The sequence below is a fragment of the Xenopus laevis genome, chromosome 6L (genome assembly GCF_017654675.1).
Source record: "Xenopus laevis strain J_2021 chromosome 6L, Xenopus_laevis_v10.1, whole genome shotgun sequence".
Taxonomy (NCBI): Eukaryota; Metazoa; Chordata; class Amphibia; order Anura; family Pipidae; genus Xenopus; species Xenopus laevis.
The window spans coordinates 115,840,339-115,857,700 of NC_054381.1; the positions used below are offsets into that span (position 1 = coordinate 115,840,339).

General features: G+C 40.1%; 1 protein-coding gene across 1 annotated transcript in view; it reads left to right on the forward strand.

Annotated features, from left to right (window-relative positions):
* Positions 1-287: 287 nt before the first annotated feature.
* rbbp8.L (retinoblastoma binding protein 8 L homeolog) overlaps positions 288-17,362 on the forward strand; it is a gene marked incomplete at its 5' end in the record, with an annotated part of 42,939 nt that continues 25,864 nt past the window's right edge. Inside the window, 2 exon segments of the mRNA NM_001092356.1 lie at positions 288-395; positions 15,988-16,195. Coding sequence (NP_001085825.1) covers positions 16,078-16,195 — 118 coding nt within the window.

Sequence of the window (17,362 nt, forward strand, 5' to 3'; positions counted from 1 at the left end):
TAAGGAATCAATCATTCAGAGAACTGTATGGAGCTTAGCGGTGCTCAGCCACAGCATGTTTCTCTGTGCTTTGATGTAGACTAGTTGGACTGGTTCCTGGCTCACTGAGGAACCGGTTTGACTGGCCTTTTATGCCAACAAATTCTGGTATCATTCCATGTTACACAGAAGGCTGAAACCTGCCCAGCAAGTTGAATGAAAGGCATATTAGGATATCCATTGCACATTGTATATATGTGAGGTGTAGCTTAGCACACATGCACTTCCAACAACACTTGCCCTAGGATGGTTAAGTCTAGAGTCTTCTCTTAGTTGCCTAGGTAGAGGCTGAAAGGAGAACAAAGCAGTAGATACTCAGCATCCCTAAGAGCTACTCATACGTCTTCAGTTCAATGGTAAGCTCTGGCATTTTTACATTTTTATTGTATACTTTTTATGTGAACTTTATTTTTCCAGTTTAAATGTATGGGGTCAAGGTTTAAGGGCTATTGAAGACCACTCTTTTTTCACTTGCGCTTAAACAATTTAAGTTTTGTACCCACAATTACATTTCACTGCACAAGCTGCAGTACTGGATATGTTTTATTTGGCTATACAGAGACATGTTTGACTTCTTTTGAAGTGGTCACATTTCGTGGCAATCAATGTAATTATTCATTTAATGGAGCAAGTATTGCACAACTGTAAACTATTGGCATTGTATTGCAGTTGTAGTTCATTTTCGTGCTGATCACACAAATGTCCATTAAATATAATCAGAGGCAAGTTTGCATGGCACCTTGTGAAATGAACTCTAAAGGACGTGCATGGTAATAGGGGCATAATCACTGCCAGGTAATGAATTAACTCTGTCTGAGGTTAAGTATTATGCACAATATAAACGAAATAGAAAGGAATGAAGGCAGGTTTTATCATGCCTGTGTGTCCTGGAACATTCTTTAGCTCAGGACAAATGGAATCAGCAAATCTTTAAAATACTTTTTTAAATGGACCTTGTTGCCTTCTATAGTATTCTATAGCAGTTCCTACTCAGAGGCTAAAATATGTAATACAATCCATTGTTAAATGATGACTTTCAGTGGCGTAACTACCGGGGGAGCAGGGGGTGCATTTGGGCCAGGGCCCGCACCCCCTCAGGGCCCCCCGGCAGTTCGCGCGCCACTTCATTGGTAAACGCGGCTGTAAAAGCTGCCGTTTCTGGGCGTACGGAGAGGGGCGGGCCCGGCTGCACGTCCCGCGCCATGACCCACCCCCCTCTAGTTACGTTTCTGATGACTTTCAAACCTCCCCTTTGAAGGAGAAGGAATGTCATCCTGTACTTGGGGGTGCCAAATGTTAGGCACCCCCAAGTGATTGTTTTGACTTACCTGAAACCCCAGGCCAGTGCTCCTATCAGCAGAAAACTGCACCGGCCCAGGGTTATACAAGTGAGCACCACGGAACGCTTCTCTTCTGTCTTCCTCTTCCTCCGTTCGGCTGCGCATGAGCAATGGAACGAAAAGCCAAACTTTAACTAAAATTTTGGCTATTTCGGTCAACTGCGCATGCGTTTGCCCAGGGAAATTTGAAGCAAGAAGAATACGGAAGTGAATCGCTCCATGGTGCTCACTGGTATAACCCCAAGCCGGTGCAGTTTTCTGCTGATAGGAGCACCGGCCCGGGGTGCTCCTACCAGCAGAAAACTGCCTAACATTTGGCACCCCCAAGTGCAGGATGATTTTCCTTCTCCTTTGAATATATCCGTAGCCTCCCTATTCAAATGGGAAAGTTGGAAGAAATGAACCTGTGGGGTTGTTGAGTTTTCGCTTTGCACAAAGCTTATTGCTTGTTAGTAAAATGACATCTGTGCTAGTCTTCCGGTGTGTTTCAGGGGAATGTAGTTCAATAACAGCCTGAGGGCAGAAAATGTAATATCTCTTGCCTAGATCACAACCTCTAGGACAAAAACAAATGTAAACTTGATTTCTGCATCCGCGGAAAATGTGGCTGGTAGTTTTCTCTTCACTTGTAACAATCTAATTAACAGTGGGCATGTGTGTATTTGGGGAGGGGGCTACTGGTATTTAGAAATATCCAAATAAAAAGACTGTATTTTCTGTTATACCAGCAGCTGTCACTTACTGCCTTCCTATCTGTGATTGTAGGCACTTGCATTGCATCAAATACATGAATACAGGGGCCCCCAATTACTTACAGTACCACAGTTTAAACTGCAAGTACAGTACAATCTGCCATGTTTTACCCAAAAAACTGCACTAGAAAACTAGAGTCCAAGCTTTTAAACACAATTATGTCCATGTCCAAATAGATTTAAGGTTAATTCGGACATGGATTTACTACTGGGATGTACTGTAAAGGGTTGCCCAAACCTCTGCAAACACTGCCTTTCCCTCTGTTAACATGGATCTCATTCACATGCATTTGGTATTTTATGGTACATTTATGGTATTTTAATGCATTTAACGTGTGCATGTTTTGCACCTATGATGCTAAATAGGTCTAAATGAAAATTCCCTGTATGAAGAATATATTATATAAGAATTTGCAAAAACTGTGCCACGCAGTCAAGGAAGGGGTGGGGGTCCCCAACTCTTTATACTCATGAGCCACAATGAAATGTAAATAGAGTTGGAGAGCAACACAAATATACAAAAAGTTCCTGGGGGTACCAACTAAGGGCTGTGACTGTCTATTTGGTAGACCCTACATGGACTGTCAACCTACAGGAGGCACTGTTTGACTGTAAACCTGTTTTTTATGCAACCAACATTTGCCTCCAAGCCTGGAATTTAAAAATAAGCACCTGCTTTGAGGCCACTGGGAGCAACATCCAAGAGGTTGGTGAACAACATGCTGCTCATGAGCTACTGGTTGCTGACCACTGCCTTAGGGTCTGGCCACACAGGCAGATTCGGGGAGATTAGTAGCCCCAGGGACAAATCTCCTCTTCTTCGGGGCGACAATCTCCCCGAACTGCCTTCCCCTTGCCCTTGAATCTCCCCTTGCCCTCCACTGGCTAAAATGAAAAATCACCTGCGTCAATGCACTCGTGGCGCTTCGATTTTCCGAAACTTCGGCGACTTTGGAAAACGAAGCGCCGCGTGTGCCTTCTCCCAGGCGATTTTCATTTTGGCAGTTTGGGGAGATTGTCGCCCCGAAGAAGAGGCGATTAGTCGCCAGGCGACTAAATCTCCCCGAATCTGCTCGTGTGGGCAGACCCTTAGGGTAATCTTTTAGTACTATAGTGTAATTACTTAAAGTTCAGCCCACATTATAAATGAATGCCCCAATTTCACTAGTTGCCATATGTTAATTAACCCTGGCCTAACTTTATATATGGTAGCCTAGGGTCTAAACAAGGAGGTTGGGTACATGGTGTCCCATGGATGCAATTGGTCAAAATTATTATCACTGCTCCTTTATCTATTCAAGTTATTTCCATTACTGTAATGCTGGTGTTAAACAAGAATTTTCCTTTACTCTTCTTTTGAGTGTGCCATTGATGTTAAGTGCAGCACTCACTGCTCAGATTCCGAACATGCTCTTAGTAGGTGTGGTCCCATTAACACATCCCCCAAAATTCTCTGTGCTTTGCTCTAACATGATTTTTAGCACCATTAGATCAACCTGTTTTCAATCAAAAAGGGGTTATATCTGAAATACTCAAATAGAAATATATGTTATTATATTATATTTATCTAATTTTCGTACTTCACTTATATATCAAAAAAAAAATATGTGTTCATCTCTTTACAGAGAATGTTCTGTGTATACAATAATAAATATCATCACATCTTCATATCAATTTTAAGGGGAAAAACACTACAGACATATAGGGGCAGATTTATCAAGGGGTGAATTTCGAAGTAATGGGAGTTTTTTTGAACTCCCATAACTTCGAAATTGAATTAAAAAAGTCCAAACTGAATTTTATTTAAAAAAAAAATCAACGTTTTTTTTGCCCGTGAATAGGCTGTATTCGATAGTTTGAATCGAAGTAAGATCGGATTCGATTTGAAGTATTTTCAAAATTTTTCTAGGTCCACCAATTGACACCAAATAGGTTCTAAGAAGGTCCCCCATAGACTAAAACAGCAATTAGGCAGGTTTTAGATGGCGAATGGTTGAAGTTGAAGTTTTAAAGAGACAGTACATGATAAAATTCGATATTCTAATTTTCGGTTTTTTTTTCAAATTCGAATTGCATTTGGACTATTCCCTAGTCGAAGTACACAACAATAGCTCGAAATTTGAATTTTTTTACTTAGAATTTTCCATTCAACTCTTCATAAATCTGCCCCATGAAGTTAATTTTTTTTTTCTAAAACAAGAGTAAGGGGCAAATTCATCAAGGGTCGAATATCGAGGGTTAATTAACCCTCGATATTCGACTGGGGAATGAAAATCCTTCGTCTTCGAATATCGAAGTCGAAGGATTTTGTGCAAATACTGTGATCGAATGATCGAAGGAATAATCGTTTGATCGAACGATTAAATCCTTCGAATCGAATGATTCGAAGGATTTTAATCCAACGATCGAAGGATTATCCTTCAACTAAAAAAAGTTAGGCAAGCCTATGGGGACCTTCCCCATAGGCTAATATTTGGATCGGTAGCTTTTAGGTGGCTAACTAGGGGGTCGAAATTTTTCTTAAAGAGGCAGTACTTCGACTATCGAATGGTTGAATAGTCGAATGATTTTTAGTTCGAATCCTTCGATTCGAAGTCGTAGTCGAAGGTCGAAGTAGCCCTTTCGATGGTCGAAGTAGCCAAAAAAACACTTCGAAATTCGAAGTTTTTTTCTTCTATTCCTTCACTCCAAGTTAATGAATTGGCCCCTAAGTATAAGGTTGATCTGTTAATGGAGGTCACTTCTGGGCTTTTGTGTGACAGGATTATTAAATACTACAGGCCAGATTAGGTTGCAGGTCAGGAATCTGGGTTGGGTATGGGTCTGACAGAGCAAAGCAGGACAGGAACCGCCGCCAGAAGAAACAGTATAAAAATGTGTGCTGCAATTTACGTGCAAAATTTCTACCTACGAAAGAAAAGATTTCAGAAATCTAAGATACATAGCACATTCTAAACCACTTTTTGGGTTTATTATGAAATTTAGTTTGGGTTAACAGTTAAAAAACACTTGGTGCTGGGTCATATTTTATATAGAAGCCTCTATAAAAAGGTTTCTATTGAAGCAGAGGTATTCAGGGTTTTGCCCTTTTTCGCCCAATAGCCTTTGCATCAGGTTGCTTTTTTTGAATGGTGCATCTGCCCTTTGTCAATTGATAAACAACCTTTATGTTTATAAAAGAAAATACTATTGAATCGCAAACTACAGGGCTCCCGTTTAGTTTATCCATGTAACATTCACACTATTCATAACCCATATTGTTTCCTCTTTTTTATTTACATTTGTGAATCAACTGAAAAGCACCACAGCATTGCCTAAAATTGAAATTGTGATTTGGCTGTTAACATGCCCACTATTCAGCTCTGACTGGCATTTGGTCTGAAAAAGGTTATGTAGCCTTATTACATCTTATGATTGCCTGTATATCAGCCAGTGTTCTGCCTTATTTAAATGGCTATAAAACTATTTTAAACTATAGGCAACTTTCAACCTCAAACAGTTTTATGAACTTAGAAATGCTCTCTTCGCCTACAAACATATGGGCCTGAGCATGACATTAACTAATAAATACTGTGTGCAAGCACCAGCACTTCAACATATTTTGTATCCTTTGTGTTTGTGTTTTTGTTATGATGAGACCATATTAATGATGAAAGAGTAGTATATTAATTCATGGCTTTTTTTGTGCAAAGAACTTGCACTGCTACTGTAAAGCACCATAGACATATATTCCCAACAGTGCCCTCTCCTGGTCATACAGATTTTATGCTTTTATGGTGCAGTCTCTATATGTAACTATTATGTCACAGCTACTATGCTACTTTACAGCCAATTCTAATAATGGAATGATTGATGGCTGCTTGACTCAGGGGGGAATTCAAACTAGACTAGTCCACCATAAAGCCAGCACTCTCGAAAAATAGTTTAAATTGCCTTGGTGCAGTATCATCAATTTAAATCTCTATCCAACATGTAAGAGCCTCAATTTTCAAAATGTTTTAAGTCATGAGAGTGCCAATCTTACTTGTTGTATATATATATATATATATATATATATATATATATATATATATATATATATCCTTGAGAAAGGTCCTAGCAGGGACCGAAACATTGGATATTGATGCGACAGAAATAGATGAGAATTTTCTATATATGGCAGTGCTGGTTCTCTTGAATATCATGTTTTATATATATATATATATATATATATATATATATATATATATATATATATATATATATATATATATATATATATATATATGGGAATATCAGTTGTCAGATCATCAAATTTTTTGGCTTGGTCCATAATTCTACTTCACTGGATAGGAACCCATTCATGAGTCCTCTTCTAGATCTAACCAAACCCCCCATATTTTGTGGAACTTTTCTGTGCAGTTTCTTCTCATGTATGCTAATTTGTATAGTGCTGTTGTTTTCCTAACAAGGTCTAGCCAATATGGGACTGTTGGGCCAGAGGTGTCCTTCCATTTGAGAGCTCTACCCTTTATTGCATACATTAGTAAAATAGATAGAAAAGTACTCTTCCGACAGACACCTCCTCAACCCTATTCAATAAAACTATAATATGATCCATAGGAATTTTTAAATTTGTTTTTCCTTGGATGATCTGCAGCACCTGCTGCCAGAAAAATTGTACCACAGGACAGGTCCAAACCATATGAAAATAGCCTGCCACAATAGCAGGGCACCTGGGGCAAGCCTGTGTTAGTTTGTGATTCATTCTATGAAGTTTTTGTGGGGCCAGATGTCTGTGTAGGTATTTAAGATGGATTTATTTATCTCTACTACATATCATCCTGTCTGAATAGGACTCCAGAGCATCTTCCCACATTTCATTGTCAAGTGCGGGTATATCTGCCTACCACTTGGCTTGGGTTTTTTCAAAGCAGAGTTAACATTAAGTGACTATAAAATAAAGATAAAGGTTTTCGGAGTTCTGGGTTATGTACATAGACCTCCAATCTCCTAGGGGTGGTATCCACTGGGAAATTGAGAATTCACTGCATGCCTCACTTGAAAATATCTAAATAGCATCCGGTAACTTGATTTTTCCTTCAACAAGTGCAATCGTTTACCATCCGCAGTAATATCTGTTATGTATTTAATCCCATATCTTGCCCATAACTGAGGGTCTGGGATGCTTGCTAAGCCCCCACTGTTGCAACATCAATATTTGCTAGTGATAAAAATTACAATTATAATTTCCCACATTGTCATCAGCAATAAAGTCATCCAAAGGTTTATTCAGACCATAAAAGGTTTTGGGATGTGACATGCTAATGCAAAATATTTATGATTGCTGTACATAAGACCAAAAATATATGTTTGTGCAGAAGTAGCCAAAGAAGTGGTTTTGTCTTCTGTAACTTATTGAAATCATTATCACCATTGTTTATATAGCACCAGCAAGTTACACAGCACTTTACATTAATTAAAAAATATATATAGGTCTTATATAGTTATAAGCTCACAAGAGCTTACTGACTGGTGCTACAGTGTACATCAGAAATAAGTACAAATAGTAATTTGTATAGTACAGAACACATATGCTTACAGTATATGCCTCACTAGCTTTTTACACTGTATCTCCTAGATACCTGAGAGACATAACATTACAGAGAATGCATTGACTGCATTCCCAATAATGGAGGACTTGTCTGTTTAAAACAATATTATTGTGCCAGTTGATTTACATGGGATCAAAGCCAAAGAAAAAATCCAAAAAAACTCAAATATGTTTATAGCAAGAATGTGAGTCTGTTTTTCCCACACTTTTACCGTCTAAGGTGTGTACATGTAGTTATATTCAAATAAACAAGCTGTTCCAGTTTGACCAGTAAGACTAAGAGATCACATGAAAAAGTAAACAACTGTGAATACTGGGATTTACTGATAATTTCACATGATCATATTTACAGCCATACTTTGCCAAGCTTTGCCTTTATGTCTTTGCTTTTTTTTTCTTTCTTTTTATTGTTTTAATTGAATGTTTTCAACAAGTACATACATTGTATCTCCATATACTTCTCTTAGGATTAAGGTCTAATATAAACTATAAAGCTAACATTAAAAAAAACAACCAAAGAAAATGTAACGTTTAACAGCAATATATCTCCCAGGGTAGGTACTATTCATATTCCAAATGGGTGTCCTATAAATATTGCATAATTCTTTGTTTTTTAACAGTAATATGGGTTCTAGAAGGAAAAAACGAAAGAGGTGTGGCAGAAGGAAACCATATAATTATGAGAAAAATGCGGCTCTGTAAGGTCAAACAAATCTATGAAAACATTTACATATATAAACATAGAAGTGCTTTTGCACTGAAAGCAATGTCCAAACATGGTTTATCCCCTTGCATTGGTATGACATATAGAAAACTTTGCAGGTCTACCATCTAAATATATAAAGACATATTTAAAGGGAATAAAAAACAGCGGTATTGTCAAATTTTTATGGAATTTAGTGAATCTTCAGTTAACTGATTTCTAAAGGGGGAAACAGTTTGATGCAGAAGTCTAGACACAATTGGCAAATTGTGTTTTTAAAACATGACCACGGTTGAGCACTATGAAACCACTCTGCTGGGACTTAATAGGGAGGAAGAAGAAACCACATATAGAAAACTAATAAATAGCATCTAGAATAACAAAGAACATGAACTTAGACTAAGCACATCAGAGACAAGGGAACCACACACTGATTGGGAAATTATTGAACAGGTCAACTCAACTCCAAGTTCCCTGGTCTCCATATTTCTAACACAATAACTTGGAAAGAAGCATGACGAGCACTGCAGAAAATATCATGAATAATGATTTCCTTTAACTAGCCAACCTGGACTAGGAACAATGCAAACGACAGCATCATGATGATCACCAGTGACCTAACCCAATCAGTCACAACTATTTATTGTAGCACAACCCTAAATATAATCTCAGACACAGTGGGCCATGAAGTATAAATGCCAGAAGAAGCAGGCTAAGGAATGCCAGAAGAAGCAGCATACGGAATGCCAGAAGAAGCAGGCTATGGGATGACAGAAGAAGCAAGCTAAGGAATGCCAGATGAAGCAGGCTACAGAATGCCAGAAGAAGCAGCTTACAGAATGCCAGAAGAAGAAGGCTAAGGCATGCCAGAAGAAGCAGGCTAAGGGATGCCAGAAGAATCAGGCTATGGAATGCCAGAAGAAGCAGGCTAAGGAATGCCAGAAGAAGCAGGCTAAGTAATGCCTGAAGAAGCAGGCTATGGAATGCCAGAAGAAGCAGGCTACGGGATGCCAGAAGAAGCAGGCTAAGGAATGCCAGGCGAAGCAGGCTACAGAATGCCAGAAGAAGCAGGTTACAGAATGCCAGGCGAAGCAGGCTACAGAATGCCAGAAGAAGCAGGTTACAGAATGCCAGGCGAAGCAGGCTACAGAATGCCAGAAGAAGCAGGTTACAGAATGCCAGAAGAAAAAGGCTAAGGAATGCCAGATGAAGCAGGCTACAGAATGCCAGAAGAAGCAGGTTACAGAATGCCAGAAGAAGAAGGCTAAGGAATGCCAGAAGAAGCAGGCTAAGGGATGCCAGAAGAAGCAGGCTAAGGAATGCCAGAAGAACCAGGCTAAGGGATGCCAGAAGAAGCAGGCTATGGAATGCCAGAAGAAGCAGGCTATGGAATGCCAGAAGAAGCAGGCTAAGGAATGCCTGAAGAAGCAGGCTACAGAATGTCAGAAGAAGCAGGTTACAGAGGGATGCCAGAAGAAGCAGGCTAAGGGATGCCAGAAGAAGCAGACTAAGGAATGCCAGAAGAAGCAGGCTAAGGGATGTCAGAAGAAGCAGGTTACAGAATTACAGAAGAAGCAGGCTAAGGGATGTCAGAAGAAGCAGGCTAAGGGATGCCAGAAGAAGCAGGCTACAGAATGCCAGAAGAAGCAGGCTAAAGAATGCCAGAAGAAGCAGGCTAAGGGATGTCAGAAGAAGCAGGTTACAGAATGCCAGAAGAAGCAGACTAAGGGATGCCAGAAGAAGCAGGCTAAAGGATGCCAGAAGAAGCAGGCTAAGGGATGCCCGAAGAAGCAGGCTACAGAATGCCAAAAGAAGCAGGCAAAGGAATGCCAGAAGAAGCAGGCTAAGGGATGTCAGAAGAAGCAGGTTACAGAATTACAGAAGAAGCAGGCTAAGGGATGTCAGAAGAAGCAGGCTAAGGGATGCCAGAAGAAGCAGGCTACAGAATGCCAGAAGAAGCAGGCTAAAGAATGCCAGAATAAGCAGGCTAAGGGATGTCAGAAGAAGCAGGTTACAGAATGCCAGAAAAAGCAGACTAAGGGATGCCAGAAGAAGCAGGCTACAGAATGTCAGAAGAAGCAGGCTAAGCAATGCCAGAAGAAGCAAGCTAAGGAATGCCAGAAGACGCAGGCTACAGAATGCAATAAGAAACAGGCTAAGGAATACCTTTCTCCAAAGGGCAATTGACTACTACTACTACCACGGACAAAACCTTTTTTTTTTTAACTTGTTTTTATTTGGAATTTTAGACACATCTGTCGGTTAATATTGATTGTACAATAGGATTTATGTCTATTCCAATAACATTATATATGAACATTATAATAACATTGCTGTAATAACGTCATATAATTTCTAACAATCAGCTCTTAAGACTTCGATGCTAAGACCCTATAAAGAATTTTGTGGATAGGAGGCTAACAACCTATTAGTTTGATGACTCCTGTGGGGTGCGTAGTCTGGTTGTCTTTGTTCCTCATCTATTTTAACTCATGCTTAGAAAGCAAATTCATAACTAGAATTGTTGTAAGAACAATAATTCCACCAGTGCATTGTATACCAATATGTGTGTAAATTACTATAATTTGCTTTACCTTCACAAAATATTGCTGTATTTATCATGATTCATTATCAAGCGTACTAAGGGGTGCAAACTAGCACGCTCATAGCACTTAGTGCTCATTTAAAAAGCATTTATGTCCATGGGTGGCTGTGTTCTGCACCTCGCACTACAGCATTGCAGGCTGAACATAGCACAGCAGGTGTAACTGTCTAGTAGTACCCTCATTTTATTAATATTGTTCTCACAAATTCTAGGCCTTTTGGAAATGACAATGTAGTTATTATTATTAATACCCTCAGCGGATCACTGTTAAGTTCTGCCAATGCTTATAAAGATTTAGACAATAACTCATTATAATGTTATGATTTGTGTTACCTTTTAATATCAAGGACATCAAATTTTGCTTCTAGTGGCCAGGTGGCAACCTAAATTGTGTTATTTTAATGCTTGCAAGTAGTTACTAGGCCAGGTCCGGCCCAGACTGGGAATTTGTAGATTCTGGGAAATGCCATAGACAGTCACTATGAAGTGGGTTGCTTTGAGCTTGTTTGGGCCTCTATGTACTTGAAGTGCCAAGACCGACTGAAATGCCAGGGCCAAGCACACTCACTCATGAAGCCACTTGAGCAATCCCTCAGTTTCACTCATGGGGGCAAATTCACTAACCTGCGGAGTTGCGCTAGTGCAGGCTTCGCCACACTTCGCCGCACTTCGCCAGGCGAAGTTTCGCCAGGGCACGCTAATTCACTAAAATCCGAAGTTGCGCTCAGGGTGGCGAACAGTAGTGAAGTCACGCTACTGTTAATTCATCAAGCAAAGCGAAGTTACGCTAGCAATGCCTAATTTGCATAAAGCGCCAAGTACAATGGACGTATATGTAGCAGCAAATACATTACACTACACAAGCCTGGGAAAGCTTCATAAAATAAAATAGAGGTGTTATATTGCCTTACACATGTGCCCACTGTATAGTTTAGGTGCCATATGTTAGGAAATGTAGGTGGGAAGGAGGGTACCGCCGAAAAAATTTACGATCTTTTTCAGCCTATCACCCTGTAAAAAGGAAAACCCTACATGGGGGTAAAGAGCAATAGGGCACATGTTTACATAGCAAAGATAAACTCTGTGGAATACAATGGTTTTTGTACTTAACTAGGTAGATAAATAGGGGTCAAAAGTCACAATGATAATACATAAATACACAAAACAATGGTTGTGTGCCACATGATAAAACAAAACCCCTTTTTGTAGATAAACTAAAATCAGACACTGTGTTTTCCCCAGCCAACAGAAATACATTGTTTCACACTGATCATAAGGTATTAGTTGTACATACACATGCTTGAACTGCAAACAAATATATATTTAAGTTATACTTTTATAGGTTTGTTCACCTTCAAACAACTAGTTGTTTTCAGATAGATCACCAAAAATAACTTTTTCCAATGACTTTCTATTTTCTATTTGTGACTGTTTTCTAATATTGAAGTATAAAGTGTCATTTTTCACCTTCTGAAGCAGCTCTGGGAGGGGGGGTCGCCCTGTAAACTGTTCTAAATGGATACATTTCATTGATACATTTATTATCTTTGTCCCTGCTGAGCAGAATCTCTGGGTTTCATTACAGGCAGCTGTTAGGGTAAATGCACATGCTCAGATTCGGGGAGATTTAGTCGCCCGGTGACAATATCCTTCATAGGGGCAAATTTTCTTACCACCGAAAATTCACCAGCACTGGCTTTGCGCACATCGCAACACTTCGCCAGGCGTAAATTAGTCTGGACAACGCTAATTCACGAAGATCCGAAGTTGCGCACAGGGTACCGAACGCTTGTGAAATTGCGCTAGCGAAAATATGATCAGCAGTTTGAAGTTACGCTAGCGTTGGCTAATTTGCATACGGTGTGCAGTTAAAGTACAATGGCCATATATGCTGCAGCAAATACATTACACTACACAAGCCTGGGGAACCTTAATAAAATAATATAGAGTTGTTATAATACCCTACACATGTGCCCACATTATAGTTTATGTGCCATATGTTATCAAATGTAGGGGGGCAGGAGGGTACCCCAAAAATGTTTTGATCTTTTTCAGCCTATCACCCTGCAAAAAGGAAAAGACGCCAGCGTTTTTTGGGACTTTTTTGACCAAGTCCTATATACTCTATTGCACTTCACCTGGTCTGAGGTGGCAAAGGCAAGTCTGGCGATAGAGGTAACGTGCAGTAAAATCAAAAACTTAGTGAATTTGCGTAGTAACGCTCTTTCGACAGAGCGAAAATTCGCCTGGTGTTAGAGTGCGAAGTTGCGCCAGATACTATCTCCTTAGCTAGAGTAATTACGCCAGCGCCCGTTAGTAAGTCGGCGAATTTTTCCAAGCGTTAGCCACTTCGCCCTTAGTAAATTTGCCCCTTAGTCTTCTTTGGGCGACCAATCTCCCCGAACTGCCTCCCCGCCGGCTAGAATCTAAATTGCCGGCGGGATGGCACTTGAATCGCTTTGTTTTCCGAAGTTGCCCGAAGTTACCTCGTGAGGCAACTTTGGGAGACTTCGGAAAACGAATCGATCCGAGTGCCATCCTGCTGGCGAGAGGAAGCGATTTGTCGACTAATCTCCCCCAGTAACTTTGTGTGCCCCTGCCCTAAGAATTTATACAATAGTTGCTAATACTCCAGAGATGGCGCTGAGAAATGTATCAACTAAATGTTGCAAAATTGTAACTGAGTCTGCACCTGAATTACTGAGCTGCCAGACTCAAACACCAGAGACACGAACATTCAACTTTAAACTTAGATTTTGGAAAAACAGTAAAAAAATAAGTAATGTAAAGTTATTGAAAAAAGTATTTATTTCTGGGGCACAATCTGAAAAAAATGTTTGGAAGGTGAACAACCCCTTTAATAGAGTTTCTGGTACTTTGAACGTTTGCAGCCTTCTCTCACAGAGAGAACAACATTTCAAAACAGTTGGTCAAATGTGTGGAATTTGCAGGGTGCTGTGTGAGGTAAACGGTACCAGGCACCAAAATAATGAGCAGAACCATAATTAGACTGACTGGGTCACGGGGCTACATAACGCGGATTCAGTCACTGAGATCCCGTTGATTTGACTGAGGAGCGAGCGGAACAACGACAGTATCACGGCAATAGTGTAAATAGTGTAAATAGTGTGCGTGCGCCTGTCTCCTGTTCTCGGGAGGGCGGGGAAGGGAAGTGAACTGGGCAGGCTTCCTGCTTGTTTGTATTTGGCGCCGGGCGCTCGGGGAGGCTTGGTTGTGCTGACTGGGGAAGGCAATAGAGCGGATACCGGAGCCGTGGGATGATACTGGGAGACCTTCCTTGAAGAGGGAAGCCCACATGTTGTTAGAGTTCTATTCACTGTAACCATATCACTTCTTATGCTTGGAATCATGCGCCTGCTTATTCTTTGTGTATATACTTCCTGAAGTTCCTGCCTGTGTGTGGTACGTATGCCAGGCTGCTGCGGGGGTGTGCACCGTGTGTTGTGCTGCTGCTGGGGTGTGTTGTGCTGCTGCTGGGGTGTGTTGTGCTGCAGCTGGGGTGTGTTGTGCTGCAGCTGGGGTGTGTTGTGCTGCAGCTGGGGTGTGTTGTGCTGCTGCTGGGGTGTGTTGTGTTGCTGCTGCTGCTTATGGGGTGTGTTGTGCTGCTGGGGTGTGTTGTGGTGCTGCTGGGTGCACTTTTAAAGGGACATGTAGCCCCCAAAGTGTGTTGTGTTGGTTCATTCATTGTGGTGTCACACATTACTGGGATAACTGGTACTTTGTGCTGCAGGTAATCTACAGTAATGGCTGCTACCTTGTGCTGTTAAGATTTAGGGGGAATTATACAGTAAGTTGTGATGTAACTTTATTAGATGAATATTACAATACTGTGTAATGATTTTTACTTTCTGCATGCTGCAGACATTATACACACTTGGGTGTAAATACAGGGGACCCACGTTTATGAAACAGGTTGTTGAGTATTGCTGCTGTCATACTGAAATGGGCGTGATTTTGTGCTGTGTGATGGCAAGCAAATCGTTTTTAAAATTGGCAGTTATTGAAGGAAGGTGGAAGCCAACATGTCTAATGTATGCGTGTGTGTTACAAGTGCATTTACCTACATTGCAGTGGCTTGTGCACTGGGTTAAGTGAGGGCCAGCCCATATAGGTTTATTGATGTGTTTGTCTGCCAATGGGTCTGCATAGGCCGATATCCGGACTGATCATTGGTCCAGGGACCAAACAATCCAATAAGCCTAATTTGGCTCACCACATGGGTGGCAAAATGTGGCAAAGATACACTCATTTATGGACACATGAGATGGATCTATTTGTGAATGTCCAGCTCTGCATGTAGCCATGTATGTCATTAATCCATCTCATAAGTGTTAGATGCTGCATTCTACCACTAGTCTGTGCATGGATAGATAGAAAACAGCATTAAAGCACTTTAAATCCTTTATAAATTGTATTGCTGAAAAAGTTATAGGCATCAAATAAATGACCCAGAGACAACGGTTTTCATAGACATGGCTGCAATTCACCCTGTGGGCACAGCAACATGCTGATTGCATTTAAGCAAGTTACTGCACAAACATGCAGAATTGGCATGTTTTTCCACTTGCAGAAAACCACTGTGTCTGTGAATTGGACCTTAAGGTCAGAATCTTAGAATATTAGAATGCAGATAAGAGAGATCTAGCTGCTGTGCGTAGTGGAAGCTAGACTTTTTGCGTGTTGTAGTGACACCATTTGTATTGTCACAGTGACAAAAAAGCCCATGGGTACCAAAGAGCTACAGTGCACAAGTAATTGTATATAGGACTGTATATGAAAAGCACATCCAAAAGTTTTCTGGCAAAATCTGATTGTGTCTTCTTTTTATGAACTTGGTCAGTGATAATGTGATTTTAATAAAAAGATGTGCAAGTCCTGTGCATTTCAACTGCCTGGATATATTCTTATGTTCTGTTTATGAATCCCTATTTCAGGTCACTACAATCTTTTACAAGTAAGCAGTTTCACTATGTGACTATCCACTAAAATCAGCACAGTGATTATTGACTACAACGCCCGACACAATGAGCATCACAGCATCCACTTGTGGCAGCCCAAGCTCTTCTGAAAGCCTCCCTAATGGTGACTTGTTCAAAGAACTTTGGTCAAAACTGAAGGAATGCCACGACAAGGATTTACAAGGTACACAGAGGATATGCACAAGTAAACTAAGGACAGTAGTCAAAAGAAGACACCAAATCTCCCTGGTGCCTGTTATTGCTGTCACCGAAAAACACACAATTAAATAGAACTTCTCAGGAAATTGTTGCCTGGAAACACAGACTGATGTATTTCCAAGAGACTATTGCCTGAAAAGTGCATATATTCGCTCTTTAAAAGGGGTGGCTCACCTTCAAGTTAACTTTTGATATGTTATAGAATGGCCAATTCTAAGCAACTGTTCAGTTAGTCTTCATTTATTTTTTATATTTCTTTTTAATTATTTGCCTTCTTCTGACTCTTTCCAGTTTTTAAATGGGGGTCACTGACCCCATCTAAAAACAAATGCTCTGTAAGGCTACACAATTATTGTTATTGCTACTTTTCATTACTTATATTTCTATTCAGTCCTTTCATATTCCAGTCTCAAATTTAAATCAACTCATGGTTGCTAGGGTTATTTGGACCCTAGCATCCGGATTGAATGAATTGCAAACTGGAGAGCTTCTGAATAAAAAGCTAAATAATAATTTCAGAATATCATTCTCACCACCATACTAAAAGTTAATTTAAAGGTGAACAACCCCTTCAAGTGATTGTTTTAGTAGGTAGTTACAGGTTATTTGGAGCCGTATTCCAAGCTACTAAAAAAACATAGTGCAAAGGGCCCTATGCACCTGTGTCTGACATAATGCCATAAAATAGGACTTACAGGAGAATGTACAATTCGGTTCTAAATCAAAAAAGGTTAACAAGGTTCTAAAATTTAGCACTGATATTAGTAGATTAATCCACATGACCTTTTAACCGTGTATCATTCTAAAGCTTTACAGTTTTGAACAACGAAACATAGTAATGTTCATGAGCATGATCATTTTGATTTAAATATAAAATAAACCGAATGAGCTCTCATGTATACAGGTATGTTGTCAAGCCCCCATCTATCGCTTGCTTTCCTGTCTTCTCCAGAGACCAAGTTAGGAATGTATCCCAAACATCCAGTGCTATAAGGACTGTTGCAATTGTTATTTTTGTGGGACTTTTTTCCTCTCTGTGTCTTTTCTTCGTAAGACACAGCTCTTAAAGTTTCACATGTTGTCATTTATTATTACTTACAGGCTGTTTAGAAGGATATTCAGCAAGAACTGC